The following is a 16,970-nucleotide window of genomic DNA, read 5'->3' on the forward strand; positions in this document are numbered from 1 at the left end:
TCGCTGTTTTCGCCGCTTATTACAAACCCACAGTACCTGTGCCGAGTAGTCATCGTAGTTTTGAAGCGGTCCCAGGTACACCGTGGGCATGTAGATCACGTAGGCCAACGTCTTCCAGTACGGGGGCCACTTGGTGCGACTCTCCTCGGGCTTGCTTCGCTCAGCGCGGATTAGGTCCACGCTGAAACTAAGGCACCGCAGTATGTTCCAGTGGAAGGCGATGTAGGTCAGTATGTGAGCCTCGTACCCGTAATTCTTATAGACGTACTGCGAAGGAAAGGGACAGCGTATATATGGACCCATTGATTGTTATGTAAAGGGAAGCGAGAGCTCCTCTCCGGCAAAAGTAAACTGCTGTCTTATTTATTTATTTAATAATTTATTTATTTATTTATTTACTAGGTATGGATTTGATGTGTTGGCAATAAGTACAGCGTATAAGTATAGCGTAACAAGTATGGCGTATAGCCAGCGTCCGTCCGTGTGTAACGCGTTAACGACTTTTCCTTGCATGCGCGTCCTTTGTGTGTTCGGTGGTACCTCCTTCTTCAAGTTCAAGTATAGCCTGTCGCAGGCTTTTGTGCAATGATTCAAGGAGGATTATACAAATGAAAGGCAACCTTTCAGCCATTTAGCAGGTCACCGCCAAACGCGAGGCAGACACAATTGAAACAAAGGTACGGGAAAATGAATATAAATTTGGCACATAGTCTAAGCTATAGATATAAAACATTGTTGTAGCTTTCATAGGCATTTCGGAAATTACATCCCCCTGATGCCTTCTGAGACTTTGAGGGTTTATTAAAGGACGATGATGACGACCTCACGAATAGTTACCTTAAAGGAGAAAAGAATAAAGTTGCAGAAGTTGGCAGAGTGCTGCAACGCGAAAGAAAAACTATCGTTAGAGTCAAATACACACACAAACACAAAATCTCATTCAAATAACTATCCAAAGCGATGACAACTATAAGAGAAGAAATGATCATAATAACACAATACTATTGTAAATATACGGTAGCATTTTTTCTTAGTAAGGTTCCTAAAGCATCCAGAGCAGCTTGTTGCGCTGATCAAGCGTCACCGCCAGCAAAAACCAACATGCTCTGTCTTTCACGTCTTCGTAGCCGCGCAGGCACTTGTGCGCGTTATCTTGGACCCAGCAACCACCGCTAGATGTAGTCAGCATATAAAGATTCCAGCCAGCCAGCCAGTCAGATAGATAGATAGATAGATAGATATATAGATAGATAGATAGATAGATAGATAGATAGATAGATAGATAGATAGATAGATAGATAGATAGATAGACGACTGAATGACTCACTGAATGACTGATTGATTGATTGATTGATCTGAGGGATCAATTGGAGATGTTTAAAGCACGTGCATCCTGCTTCCCAATTTCACTTTTATATGGGATATGGTGCTGTGAGTGATGAAACTTACTCAAAAAGTATAGACTAGAATGAAAAAAAGAAAAAAAACGAAATGATTGTTCCTGTGACGTCAGACTTAGCCGTGAGTTAAAATACGAATTAAATTAAATTTCAAACGTATGCACACTCATTACACAATCATAAAGATCCCAGGGCATCTAAGCACTTCCTATGAATTGTGAATGCGAAAGCTATAATGTACAATTGAACGCCACTGAGTGGTCGGTCGAGTGATGAACTGCTCGCGCGCAAGCAAGCGCGCTGAGACGCTTTGTCAACGCGTCCTAGATAGCGCAAGGCCGGTGCACTTCGATCCGTGACGTCATGCTACCTTGCCCGATTGCCATATAATCTAATGTGGAAGCTCTCGAGTAAGCCGCTGTGATTTCGACGTCGGCGCTTTCGTCACAACGGGCTTCGCAATCAAAATTTGGGTCCACATAGCATGGCGTCACAAAGGCTAGTGCACAGACGTGCTGTCTAGGAGGTGCTCGTTTAGCCCAGTGAGTAAGACACAAGGCTTCTGAGTGTGGGATCACAGGCTCGGAACTCACTACCGCCAACATTTTCACATTAGAACTTATTCTGTTTTTTTTACATTAATTTCTTTAGAGAGATTACCGAGGCTCCGATTACCGAGCGCCTAAGATTAACAGGCCTCCGAGAGCGAGCGTGACGAGGCGTCGCGGCAATGTCCTCTCTCCCCGCGAAAGACGGGTGCGCTATCGCGGTAGCACGTGACCCTTTCGCCTGCTCTGTCCAGTCAAGGCGAACTCCTGCCGTGGCATCAAAGCCAATGGGAACTTGGGGGCCGTTTTTCGCTTTGCCAGACAACAGACGCTGGCATTTTCGCTCAAAAATCCATTTGACGCTTTCGTATCAAAAAGAAATACAACATCATAGTAGGCTTACCTTACGTTATACGGAGCAACTTACCTATCTGAGCGAGTAGCCCACGCTACTCAAGAGGTCTCTTTACCTCATGCACAACTCGCGTGGCGCATGAGACAGCAAAAGACATGAAAGTAGACTTGTAGATGCTCGTGCTCGCCCTGCTCGGTCGTTGACTGAACCACTTTCGTGTCGCTTGATCATTGTGATAAATGGCACATTCATCTGAACGTGTGGTTGATTGTATTTGGTGCACGTTCGGGGAGCCGGTTGTGTAAAGGCTGGGAGCGGAGAAGGGAACGTGCATCCAGATCAATGGACCAGGTGAATATGACGGCGAAGAGGAGTTTCGGTCGTGAAAGTCTTTCCAGCTGGCCTGGTCTCGAGAGGTAAGTCAGAGCGCGAGCTGGCGGCATTGCTCAGCATACAAGGCGGCTTCAGATAGAGTCGCCGATTATTAGGCATGCAGGCGATATGGGAGGATAGTGTGCAAGGCAGTCGTGAGCAAGGCAATCCTGGAGCAGCCGTGTGACTACGCCCGCAGAGCGTACAAGCGACATCGCTAGAAGCGGTGCATATCACGTGAACGTGTGTCGGTTATGGCGCATGCAATGGAAGTGCCAAAAACGGCTGCTCCGAGGCTTTTGAAGAAACTTACACCGGATTAGTGAACGGCTTGCACAGGCTTGGGTAGGTTTCGGGCAGTGGCAAAGCAGATCCCTCAGACATACGGAGGGTGTCAGAACGGCCTAATACGCCAACACACAGGGTATTTTCGATCGCGATTAGGTCCGATCGGGATCAAATTTCTGGATCTTGATTAGTAGTGTTACTTAGTTTGCGAAAAAGATGTAATCGCGCTCCAAATTTTCTGTGTGATATTGGTATAGGAAGCTTCACTGTCGTCGATTTGTCAGAGTCTCGGATTTTGAAAGATCCGCAAAGGATATTTTGAATTACATTGACCACACTGGTGCACCCTCTTCTGTTTTACGTTCTGTCACGTGCCTATAAATTTTTGATAGGTTCCGCCAAGAAGCTGAAATTCTAAATGTTACCAAGGTCATATAAGGCGTAGTAGCTCAAGCAGTGTGCTGCAGTGTCTCGCAGTGGCTCAGTTGCTATATGATGTTCAGTTGGTGAGCTTAATGTCACGTGTTTGGTTCTTGGGCGCAACAGCCGAAATATGTGGAGTTGGTGTGCAAAAGTGTTCATGGTCAGTGCGTTTTGTCCATGTTAAAACATAGCTAATTCATATCCCGCTACTTCTACGTTTCTCATAGCTCACTGTGCAGCTTAGGTAGTTTAGGCCTCGCAACTATATCCTCACTCTAATCTGACGTGACAGCCTTATGGTTTATTCGGAATACTGGGTCTTCTTATTTGACATCACATGTATTTGGCGTATTGGTATCTCGGTATCTTGTAACCGTATAGAAAAAAGGGCTATTTGGCCCTTCCAGAGCGTCATATAGAGTCGAAAATCGTGTCAAAATGTAGGTTAGCGAAAGAGTACACACAATGTGTTGGAACGAAATATACCACAATGACAATACAAGAATTAGTCTCTGAGAAGTGCAAAATTAACGGTACAGGCGTAACTAGTACCAATAGAGTGGAAAATTATTGACCTAGCACTAATAACCTGTAAAGCATGCACCGCCTTCGATATAGGCATGTTGCGGCAAAGCCGTCGTACCACAGACTTTGGGAACCGAAGCTAGTTCTCATGGACTAAGCGTGGCTTGCGAAGAAATGGTGCCTGGAAGGCGGCTTCGCTAGTGCACACAAGAATCGACAATAACTGTGAAGTAAGATTAACGGTACTAGCCTAATTAGCGCCAATATAACCGAAAATTTACCACAATGCGCCATATAGAGTGCACTAAATCCGGATCGTCCCATCTGTTTTGGTCAACCGAAAGAAAGTGTCAATCAAGTGTCGACGCGAAAGGCGTCAAAGTCGATGCAATTGCTCGTAATATACGATACGAATAGGCTATAAATTGAACTACTAATTAGCATGAAAATGAGAGAGAAAGCTCTGGCTCCTGTGACGTATTGTTTAGCCGCGATTCCCGAATATCATGACCACCGTCGCAAACGCACTTTCCCTACTCATGCTAGGCAAATAAAGCTTTACCTCCCTCGTGAACCTGTAGTGAACACTCTGTGTTACTCCTGTGTGAATTCGAGGAGAGAGGAGGCGGCGAGTTTAACGAAGCAGGTGGAAGGGAAGGGCAAGCCAGAAGAATAGAGTGGCAGTGGGTCAGGGAAATAGTTGGTTTTTGGAACTACTGAGAATGGCTATCGTGTACCGATTGGAGCCCGTTCAAGGCGCCGGACTCCTGTTACTCCTGGATGATTAATTTCACTTACTTCCTTTCGCGAGGACTAGTATTTTTCGTAGCTAACATGCTGATCTCATTTACAGCAGAAGTAGAAATCCTGCATGATTATTAATTACGAATTTATGGCACAATTCATCTCAGTATGGCTGTCGGCGGTAAGAAAATTAGCATTCGAACCTAGAGCGCCACACTGCATTCGTGAATGCACGCCTATTTAACATGTGTAGCGACCATTTTGGCACATTTGTTGCATCGGCTACATCCCCCATGCTCTGATATTGTTCCACTTTGGCTTTGGCTTGGGCTTGGATTCGGCCCCAAAAATAGGAATTTTTGGGACCGAACCGAATGCGAATCAAATATAGCCAGAAACGAACCGAATCGAATATCGAATACTTCTCGAATAGTTTTGGAATAATAAACAACCGTTATCACAGCAAATATAAAACGTTCTCCACGGCTTAGTGTTCTTAATGTTAGCAAGTTTCTGTCATTACGTAGTACGTTATGAAGCGTTGTTTATTAAAACAATTATGCAAAATTCTGAGAACTGTCTACACATGTTTAAGCATTCTTTGGTTTAGCTGTTACTTTCGATTTTGTTACCCAAATTTCAGTTGTTGCGCCTTCCTCTTTCAAGTTGGCCCACACCCAAATTTGAGTTGGTCCGCTCCTAAAGTTCATGTTGTCCCGACCTGAATATTAGTAAGGTGGCAGTTTGGGCTAGTTTGTTGACCGAAAATTTTGTTGTTATTTAACTTTATAATATTAACACTTATTTTGTCTAGGTTTAAGTTGGCCCACTACCAAATTTCATGTTGTCTCAGATCATATTTCGAAGCGGCTCGCCTTCAAGATTTAGTTGGCCCACCCCCAAATTTCAAGTTGGATCACCCCCTCCCATAAAAAGTTGGCCCGCACCCAAATTTGAGATTGGCCCACTCCCAAATAGTTCAATTAATTTTCTAAATAATTTTAGTTGGCCCGCGTCTACCATAGGCTTCTCCATGCATGTTCTGTGGAACCCTACGTATACCTATGGGTAAGGTATCACACTTTTCGCGTTACGGACAAGATTTTTCTGACAAGATTCTGTCTGTTAAGTTTTTTGTTTCAATTGTTCGTTTTCACTTATACAGCTACTAATTATCTACAGGTTCACTATTAGAACCATCAAATGCCCTGACTTCGCAATTAACGCATTTTTGTACACATAGAAAGCACTACACTTTCCGAGTGACAGATTTTGCTGGGGTACTTGCCAAAAAAGGTTAACGCAATAAAACCCAAATGGAAAATTCGGAGCAAACAAGCAGTTTCTTCGCCTGCACATGACTTTTCAGAGAGTGCGAATGATCGCTGTATAGCCTTTAACCTAAGAGGCGCAGCCTGCCCCTCTACACATGTCACGTTTTATATCTATATTATCCCTGCGGGAGTGAAAATTTTCCGTACTTTTTCTCCAATATTATGCTTAAAAGGGCACAGTTGACGTTTTGAAATATTGTAAAAGTACTACAAAAATATTCGCATGTACGAATAGTGACTGTCCCATTCGATTCGCTACTCGAAAGTTTCGGATATTCGCACACCCCTACACTTTGCACTGGCAGTGGCCTGCCAAGGTCGCCCATGAGCATGACTACATGACAACTCAATCACACCGATGCTGTGACGGCGATGGAATGGCAAAGAAGGAATGATGTAGAAAGAATGATGTAGGTGATATAACAACCCCGGCGTGAAGACAATGAGATGTCGATTCTTAAATGGAATCCGAGGACACCTTAGCACTTCCTATAAGTTGTGAATGCAAATGCATTAATGTCCAATTGAACGACACTGAGCTGTACTTCGAATTTTGCGCTGCGAGTAATATGCCATAGCGGTACGCGCTGCGTAAGCCAGCAAGCAGCGGTGGACTGCGGTGCAAACGCCACTTGCCACCGACGTCCTGCGCGACAAGGTACTGATCAAGCAGCAACGGCCACCAGGGCCGACAGGCGCACGCAGAAGCTGAGCCCACTGGCGTTGAGAGAGACAGAGATACGGACCGTGCGCTAGCCTCCGAGAGCTAGACGGCAGCACCCGCACGTCAAGGGACTGCCTCGTTGGTAACAACCCGTCAGGCGGCGTCGCGTCGCCGTATCTGTTACGTCGAAGCGTTCGGCGGAAGTGGGATAGCGGCGATAGCCTCTCCACGCGACACCCACCTGCTCCGTCGAGGCGCGTTCGTGACATGGCGTCGCAACCAGTGGAAATTTAGGGGCCCGTTCGATGTTGCAGACGCAGGAGTTTTCGCTCAGTGGGCTATCTGACGCTCTCGCATACAAAAAAAAACGCACTCCTGTTTGCAGCGACTCTGTTATGGCAGGTCACTAGGTATATAGCGGGAAATGATAGAGCCATAGAGGTGGCAGGCGTAAGGCTCAAGCGTGGCGATGATGGTTGTTATTATATTTATATGATATTTCCGGCGCAATCAAGTTTGAAACGAGATTAGGATAGGTAGTCCCATAGCGGGTGCTCGAGCTAATCATGTGTCATATGCTTATATTGCCCTCTAGCATTTTGCCTATCACTCCTCGGTCCTGTCTCTGCCTATCCACTAAAGGATTTATATCGATATTGTGCAGGAGGCGGAGAAGAATTTAATTAATAGAAAAAGGGCGAGCTTGGCCTGGAGAGCCTGTCTGTAACCTGCTACTCTTCACTTGTGTAAGGGGAAGTGCGAGATACAGGGAAAGCTGGGTGGTAGGCGAATATGTTATGTTAGAGTGAACTAATATATAAATGGTGTACAATACGCGGCTACGCGCTTTACACACAATACACACAGGAACAACCTCGCCTATACAAAACTTTATTGCGCAAACACATTCCGCATGGTCTTCACATCTCACATTTTCTAGGGACGACCGCCTAAGCCAATCTCTTATAGAAAGTTCGAGAGCGATATTATGGTGCGTTGGGCGTGGACAACTCGTCTCCACGCGCCTAAAATATTTTCTTCCAAAATGGGGCGGCAGTCCAAAATGTCAACACTAGATTTAAGTGTCCTTCGCTTGGCCGCACATTGAAGGCACACGGCAAGCATGCGAGCTATTGTCTCGGAAGTATGACAGACATTATAGTCATGGTCTCGTTCTTGTTCAATCTTCTGAAGATACCGGTTTCGACTTTTTTTGGTTATTCCAGGGATCGAGGGTCTCACCGTTGGCTTTGCCACCGTCCAGAGCGGAAGTTCCGGTATTTCACGTGGTCTTGTACAGTTACCTGTGCTTGTAACTACACCGGCTGTATGCATCGCGGTGTGTTTGCGCACAGCTGCTCAGCAGGAACGTTAATGTCTGTGGGTATACCAGCAGCGGAAGCCAGGGCACTACCCTGGCTCCGGCAGAGCCGATAAACGCGGCGTGACGGTGCGTTCCCATGGGTTTGTCGCTTTTGCTGCTAAATACACCGTGAGGCTATGGAGTCCGTGTAAACCATCATACACACGCCGCAACCATGACAGTATGACAATGCCAAAGGGGTCGGAGCAGGCGCGCATCGAGCGTCGCTATACCTGATATTGCGATAAAGATACAGCATCCCACACTGCTCTGCTGTCTAGCGTTGCGGTTGAAAACTGAAAGGCGACCAGCAGGGAGGGGTGGGTAAATATGTCTCAGAGAAATTGAAGTGGCGATGGGAGAGAGGACAGATAGCACAAAAACATGTAGTTGTCCCCTCCTAAGTTTACGCGCGACTTGGCGCCTAAGGTTGAAATATTTATCTACAGTCGTGCCGGCTCCTTCCAATGGCAATCAAGTTTTCTATTCGTGTATTTTTCTTTCCCCTTTGCGTAATTATTCTATTTTTAATTAAACGACTAGTTACTTGTTCTACTTTAATTGCTTTTCTGCAATGAAGCTTTAATTAGCTTCTTTCTCTGTCGAACTCATGTCATTTAGCGCAACATTTACAATAACTTCATACGATCTTAGAAGTTTGCCTTTACAACAACAGAAACACTATACAATAAGGGCAGCCCTGCTGCGCATCACTTCAATTTGGTTTTATCAGTACTGTGTTCCCTTTTCAGATGTCTCTGTGCATTCTTTCTGTGTCTTGCCCTCCTTCGCTCCCCACTCTCGTTCGCCCTTCGCTTTATAGAGCTGGAAGACCTCGTGCCTCATACAGTGGCAGTGTTAAGTTTCGGTTCAACAACACCGCCAACAACAATCAGAAAATCATGATGACCTGAAACACAGAAAGAAATAAGCCAGACGGGATATAGTTTCAGCATAATCCGGCTTACGTGGAAGAAGGTTCTCTCGAAGAAATGCTTCTGCACGATCATGAGAAGTGCGAGGACGTAGCAGAATGCGGGCACGCGCACGGCGGCCAAGGCAAGGAACGCAGCGTGCTGTCCCAGAAAAGCGAGTGCCACTTCCCAGCCTAGGCGGACAGCCACAAAGAGCGATGTGTAGACAGCGTAGAACACCGGCGCTAGCTGAAAAGACAAATGGAAATCAGTGTTTGGAGGGTGAATGCGAAAATAATTGGGGCAGAATTCACCAATCTTTTCCTTCGTAACTACTCTTTTGCCGATGGCCAGCCATCTTCCCGGCCTATATATCTGACTTCATAATTGGCTGCAACTTGATCTTACGAACAACTCTATAACGTAGGATAATTCTGTGAATGTAGGCCATTGGGCCGAATTCACTAAGCGCTTGGTTCGTAGGTGACCATTTCCACTGCCCGCTAGCCTTCAGTAATCGCATGTCCAGCATCATGTTTGACTAAAATTCTTTTTCCTAACAATTTGGGCCTAAGATTTCCTTAGCTCGCATTTACGAAAACCTACGTTAGACTGGAACTTCATTGGAAATTCCAGCCAATCGAGATGCTGCGCATATTATTAGTGAAGGCAACCAGCCAATGGCCAAGAGCACTTCCGAAGGAAAAGCTTTTACAATACAGCCCCTCCTGAATACGGCACTTGGCCCTTATTCACCGAAAACAGCTAAAACTGTTCGTATGGTTGGATGCCTGCCAATCTTGATGCTGCGCATATTACTGGCGAGGGGTGCCGGCCACACGTACAAGTCTTACGAGCAAAAAAAAAAAAAAAACCTTTGCGAATTGGGCCCCTGCACGCTCTAAACACATTTAGGACAGGCATGGTACTAGTTTAGGCATGTACATAATACGGTTTTATAGAAATTCTAGGCGTAGCTCTCGTGTCGTTACGGCTGCTTAAGTTTTTATTCACCTTTATTGCTAGAACACATGAAAAGTGCCGAGAACTGAACGATTGCGCACAGTCGCCACAGCGCTCCGGAGACCTCGGCATGTCTTGCTATTTGTGTACTCGCGCCAAGTTTCATGTACTCCAACTGGCATATCCCATTTCTGTAACTTTGTCAACCTCCTGTCTCGGCATAGAGGTTAAGCATATAAATGATAGCATTACAGTCCGCACTCATTTTCGAACCCAGGCGCGAACCGCAGGTCACATTGCATGGATGTTGTGTTGAGAATTTCAGTGCATTTTCGAGCATCTGATTTTCAATTCCGCTACATTATGTAGCAGTATTTAGATGCCTACAATTAAAGAAACGCAAATGTGCCATAGGCGTTATGCTATAACAAAATACAGAATACTCGCTAATGTAGTGTGATTACCAATAGATATTCATGCGCAAATGTTGACAATTTCCATAGCCGACCATAATTCAAGCTTTGTACACCAAAAGAAGGAGGAAATCTGGGCCGCGAAACACTATATTCCTACGTACATGATGAGGGGCTATGCGTATGAATCTTTTTCATGCGCAATGTTATCACTGTATAAGAAAACAGCTAAACACCATGTTTGAGTGCTTCTTTCCATCCCGAAGCTAATTGAACGGCTCGTCTTTCGCATCTAAGATGGTGCCAAAATAATAAAAAAAACAGTCGCAGTTTCGCCCGAAATGCAAATCACCGATTGCGGTAGCAAATTAGTAGAAAGGTATACAAAGTAAGGATAGCAGTGTGATCGGCCATGTAAGCTCGCAAACATTCGCTTACTAAGTAAATGAACAAACCTGGTGTCTCGCGCGCAGAACTGAACATGAACACATTTTACTCGGTGACCGCGGAAAGGCGCTGTCAGAACTCTGGAGCGAGGAAGCGTGGCAGCAGCAGCGAGGGCATTAACTTTCGTGCTGTCTCTCGCTTCAAAGCGAATAGGCGAAAACGGTAGTGCACACGAAGCTATCAGCACTCGGGGCTCTCTGTCCCCATCGCAGATCGCTTTCAAGATAGGCTCCGCGTGGCCGCGTCATACGCAGCAGCCAGCGATGTAGAACGCCCCGGTGCCCCTTGTTTTCTCCCGGTGCGTTGGGCGCAACAAAAGCTCAGCTTTCCTCACTTGTGTGCTCGAGATGGAGCCGCCATCGTTGGCTCACGCTCGCGCGCGTCCGCTCGCGCATACAGCCGACGGCGCGTGGAGACGTTGTTATCGCCCTTGAATTTTATACAAAACATCTATCTATCTATCTATCTATCTATCTATCTATCTATCTATCTATCTATCTATCTATCTATCTATCTATCTATCTATCTATCTATCTATCTATCTATCTATCTATCTATCTATCTATCTATCTATCTATCTATCTATCTATCTATCTATTTGTCTGTCTGTCTGTCTGTCTGTCTGTCTGTCTGTCTGTCTGTCTGTCTGTCTGTCTGTCTGTCTGTCTGTCTGTCTGTCTGTCTGTCTGTCTGCGCACGTGTGCGTGTGTAAGCGTACAGCCTATGTCAAAACTATACAGGCTACTCTGCGCCTTGCCCATACATTTCGTTCGGCTGTGTGCTTCGGTTCTTGTCGCGCTCTCTAAGGTCAATAACAGTGTTATTTTTTTCCGGAAGGACATTAGTGCCTTTTATGCAATACAGTAATTCCTTTAAACAGACGTAAACAGCCTTTCGGTCTTAGGCAACGTAGCCCGTGTGCATTTGACAAAGCATCTACGTACGCAATGTAGAAACATGGTATCTTGCTTACCGACGGCGCGATGCCGGCGGTTGCCCTGCCCAGCAAAGGGTGCAGAATGAACCACTTCCAATTCGACGTAACAACAGACCGCGTAGATATCCATTCCCAGTTCGTGTCATCCTGTGTAATGAAAGCCACGGCAAAGATTGTGAGTAGATGGTATCCACGCATTGTAGAATTAACCTGAGCGCCGAAATAGGTCAATTCCAGGCCCGTAATTGAAAAGCACTTCGTGCATAGCAATAATTGGTAAGAATGAACGCTGACCATTGTATTGATTTATCAAATGTAAATGAAATAAACCATCCCCCCCAAAAAAAAATAAAATAAAAAGTTGCGTGGACTAGCATAGACATCGCTTGAGACTCTCAACTTATTCTGGCCCCCTTGACTTCATAGTGTGTTTCGGAATCTGTAAACACAAATAGCATCTTAGGATGCCTTCGTCGTATGACTGCTACTTCCGTGGCTTGAAATATGAGCGATCACCGCGTATTCAGAAAAGTAAATTTTATCCCCACTGCATCGCAATATGATGTAAGTAGCGTCGACGAGCCGATGGCAAAACGCTTCTTGCGAGATAAAGTCGTTCTTCATTTCACAGCAAGACCAGGCAGTTACCTGTGCCTGTAATTCCAAAACATCAGTGTGTAAGCGCTTTTTCTAGCTGGTCTCCGCTTGAGTGCAAGGCAGTCGTGATATCAACGCCGTGATAAATAGTTGAGCACTCGTGTGATGGTCAACCGCGGAACAACATTTGCGTATGGGAATGTTGTGATTATGGACCCTGATATTAAATAATTACGCATTACACGCGTGTGCAGCGACTTCAGTGCTGCTCGCAGACACCTTTTGTGACTAAAGCAATTCTTTTTTTTCCTCCAATGCATTGTTTAACCTAAAAGGCCAACTTGTTGAGAACTGACATTTGGGCCAGCATTTTCTGAGAAAGAGTCATGTTTCTGGCTAGAGTTTCCGCCGAAGCGACAGGGAACAAGTTATCTTGAAAACGAATGCTCCCGTATGATTCGGTGCTCAGTATCACAATGTTCGGGCTATCAAGACTATCAAGGGATTTGAAGTTTAATTTTTTTTTCGTGTCTGACAGTTTATTTAGTTGGAAGAAAAGCAAAATAGGACAATACCTCACTGAACATTCTCTTACATAAAATTATGTGTTGCAACAGCCTCTTTGCAATTAACGTTTATGCGTCATACTGGAGCATGAGCCAGACCGTAAGATAGATAGAGGCAGTGAATTTAGTCGGTCATATAAGCCGCCCGTGCAGAACAATCCAAGCCGAGTATCAGAACTGTGAATTCCCAATCCTGTCAACTATATTTATATCTCAGGTACACTGAGAAGCGTTAGCTAGGGCCAAACACAGATTGCTCCGTCGAAATACGTGTGAAATACAGAAATGAGTCGATGAATAAACCGCGAGACCGATTTGAGTGAAATGCGTTTCATTGTAGAGACAAAGTTATAGTGACTGACGGAACCATTGTTTTCATTTAGATATTGTTTTTACAAGAACTTCCGTATATTAGTATGTTTAAGAACCTCAAGCACGATCTTTAGAAGCCTGTACCTGCGCAACTAAAAGAGATGGCGTGGTTCTGTAAATTGGATGCCTCAGAGCACCTAAAACGAACATATCTTATATATGAATTTACAGCTTGTGCGATATTGTTACAGTGTTTACAAAGAGAGAGATGCATTAATTATTAGGGAAAAGATGGAGCGGTTGGCCTGAATTAATGTTCTGACCTGCTACTCAGTGTTGACGAAGGGGTATGGGCGTAGAATGAGAGAATATAGGAATACTTTGATTATGAGGATGAAGACGGCGGGGAAAATCTTGTATGCTCCAAGAATCTTCAAAGTCTGTTGTTCAGTCCGCAGTCACACAAATATTTATTCAGGGCATTCAGACTATCAGGCTGATGACGAGGATACAGGGTATAGCTAAAGACATGCTCACAAATTAGTGGTATATATAAGAGTGGTTTATAATACATCAATTTCCTCCGCTCTACATGTTAATATGTACAGTTTACATAATCATGTTGCCGTTCTTCTTTGCACAGAAAACTTGGTACTTGAGACTACTTTAAGCTTACGACTTTCCGCAACTTTTGTAAAATAATGACGACCTAAACAAAAACTGTTTCCTACAATAACTGAATTTTAACTTTATTTTTTAAAATGCAACAAACTTCACCAAAATCTGTGCAGTAGTCGCTGAGAAAAACAATTTCTCCATTCAAATAAATGTACTCGTGAGCTCCCAAGCTATAGCTTCCTCTAAGCTAAGGAGCTCGTGTGAACAAGCTATTGCTCATCCAAAAGTCATTGCCTAACCTTAAGAAACTGGGACAGAAACTGAACGTTTCTTTTTCAATGTTCACACCGGAGAAACTGTCAAAAACGGTGCGTGATAACTTGTTCAGTAAGAGCACAAAGAAAAGGTTGCTCGAGAAAATATAGAAACATGTTTGTAATATGCACAGGAGTGTTGTGCATTATTTCATTATTTGTTGAAACAGATCTGATGGTGAAACATAGTGGTGCCTCAATGACTGACACCGGAGCATGATCATAATGGGCAAAACACCTATTTTTTGTTATTGACATGATATAAGGAGACGTTAGGGAACAAATAAGCTGCCGGCTAATCCTTGGCTCTCGAACATGCAGTGGGTGCTAAATAGAGCTGCAGCATTTAACATACAAGAATATGCAACATAGGTACAACAAACTTGCGTTGTTACAATCATGCAAGTAAAAAATAACATGACGAGATTGCAAGGACCAACTTAAAGTGATAATGGGAACAACGGTGTCATATAACAAATAAACACCCCAGCAGCGATGCTCACCACAATAATATTGCGTATGCACCTCGGCAATAAAAATAAAGATTTCTCTTATAAAATTTTTCTCATGCCATACCTGCTTACAGAGCTCGACCAGAATTTGGCAGAGCAATGTGCTAAAGGTAGCTGTAATCTAAAAATGCAAAACTGTGCAATCCTTATAGCTACTTTGCTAAGCGCCGTCGAGAGATTTGCCGACCTCTCTGGCTATCTGATGATAAATTTACCTCTCTCTATCTCTCAACAGATTTGTGAAGACAGCATAAAAATTACACGTACAAAAGAATGATGTGGAACCAATGAAGGCAGAAAGTTGGGCTAGTTGGTGTGTCATCATTATTCAAAAGACTAGCGCAATATAGCAGGGACACAGACAGAGAAGACGACAGGACGAGCGCTAAACATCAACTGAGGTTTTTACTGCGAGCGAAGGTACATATATACATTTCTGGGGTGCATGCGCACACAGGGTTAAAACAGTAAGGGCACATTCCAATCAAAATGTGGCAGACTGTTCCGTAAGTACATTTCTTTTTTTTTTTGGACAAGGCAAGTGATGCCGTGCTGACACAGTTATCACCTTCCCTGTCAATGTGATATGCCTCACAAATCTCGCACCCCCACCTTGTGCCTCCCCTATCAAGCACACACGTGGTATCAAACGCAGGCACGCACCCGCATCGCTTACAATGCATGGCCAAATGGCTGCCCCCCACAAAAGAATCTAGCAGCGTTCGGGGCTCTCGTAGCCGTTCATTTAGGCAGCGGCCAGTCTGCCCCACGTAGCAGCTACCGCAAGAGAGAGGTATGCGGTATACGACCCCAACAATGCAGGGCACAAACTTGCATGAACGTTTTATAGTGCAGACCGGTTTTTTTTTCTTTTCGTTTACGTCTTTGCACATGCGCACTAGCTTTTCGGGGCCAGTGAACATCACGTCGACGCTGCACTTCTCTCCAACTTTTCTCAGCCGGTGCGATCTGCTGGTCGTACCAGCCACACGCAAAAAAAGAAATTCTAGCGTATAATTCGGCGCACTCAAAATTGGTTAAGAAGGGCATTGCAAAAAAATTGCCTGCGTGGTGCTCTCGAAAAGTCCTGCCACCATAACATTGAGGTTAGCTTGCAGATGCAAGTGCTCCGGTTGCAGAACGTCGGTTTTGCGAAAGATATCGTGACGGCTGTGGCGGAATGCCTCTTGAAAGAAATCAGAGCAGGTGGACGGCATGGCGTAGCAGCCGAAAGAAGCTGCAAGAAGCTGAAGCGCACAGCTATGCCGTACGTGCACCGGCTGAGAAAAGTTGGAGAGAAGTGCGGCGTGGGCGTGATGTTCACTGCCCCCGAAAAGCTGGTGCGCATGTGCAAAGCCGTAAACGAAAAGAAAAAAAAACCGGTCTGCGCCATAAAACGTTAATGCAAGTTTGTGCCCTGCATTGTTGGGGTCGTATACCGCAAACCTCTCTCTTGCGGTAGATGCTACGTGGGGCAGACTGGCCGCTGCCTAAATGAACGGCTACGAGAGCACCCACCGAACGCTGGTAGATTCATTAGCGGGGGGCGGCCATTTGGCCATGCATTGTAAGCGATGCGGGTGCGTGCCAGCGTTTGGTAGCACGTGTGTGCTTGGTAGGGGAGGCGCAAGGTGGGGGCGCGAGATTTGTGAGGCATATGACATTGACAGGGAAGGTGATAACTGTGTCAGCATGGCATCACTTGCCTTGTCCAAAAAAGAAAAAAAAAGTACTTACAGAACAGTCTGCCACATTTTGATTAGAATGTGCCCTTACTGTTTTAACCCTGTGTGCGCATGCGCCACCGAAATGTATATATGTACTTTCGCTCACAGTAAAAACCTCAGTTGATGTTTAGCGCTCGTCCTGTCGTCTTCTCTGTCTGTGTCCCTGCTATATTGCGCTAGTCTTTTGAATAATGATGACACACCAACTAGCCCAACTTTCTGCCTTGATCGCTTTGATTTCTCGTACATCGGGTCCTGTGCTTCCTTCTTTTATGTGTCGAGATCCCTCAGTTACTTATGTGAACCTAATAGCAGTAACTACCTAGCGGGCAAGAGTGCTATCCTTCGGCCTGAAGAATGGACTGGTACCGCTGATGTGCAAGCCTTATTCCATCCCTGCCAAGCGTCCGTGCGACATACCAGAAAAATCACCAAGATCTTCCGTGCCGAACTCTGGAGACACGTCCGGTATTTCCCCTCGTTCCTACGTGTGCAAGCCGCGACTAGGACAAGCTGCCAGGTAACCTGTGACGCCTTGATGCGGACTTGGGCTAGGGAGGCAGCTAATGTTACTGAGTTTCTGTGGTCTTTTGGCCTGCCGTCTTTGTGTGCTTGGTAAAATGCAAAAGCGGAT

General features: G+C 45.2%; 1 protein-coding gene across 4 annotated transcripts in view; it reads right to left on the reverse strand.

Moving 5' to 3' along the window:
* The window catches only part of LOC142587012 (protein-cysteine N-palmitoyltransferase Rasp-like), a 54,067-nt gene that overhangs the window by 27,554 nt on the left and 9,543 nt on the right, over nucleotides 1–16,970 (reverse strand). For 3 of the 4 annotated variants that reach the window (XM_075697885.1, XM_075697883.1, XM_075697884.1), the window contains exons 4-6: nucleotides 11,727–11,837; nucleotides 8,985–9,179; nucleotides 37–267 (exon numbers count right to left, since the gene is read on the reverse strand). In XM_075697885.1, the coding sequence (XP_075554000.1) occupies nucleotides 37–267; nucleotides 8,985–9,179; nucleotides 11,727–11,837 (537 nt within the window). The remainder of the gene's footprint in view (nucleotides 1–36; nucleotides 268–8,984; nucleotides 9,180–11,726; nucleotides 11,838–16,970) is intronic. The other variant, XM_075697886.1, reaches the window with a different exon arrangement.

Source organism: Dermacentor variabilis, chromosome 7 (assembly GCF_050947875.1).
Source record: "Dermacentor variabilis isolate Ectoservices chromosome 7, ASM5094787v1, whole genome shotgun sequence".
In the NCBI taxonomy this organism is placed as follows: domain Eukaryota; kingdom Metazoa; phylum Arthropoda; class Arachnida; order Ixodida; family Ixodidae; genus Dermacentor; species Dermacentor variabilis.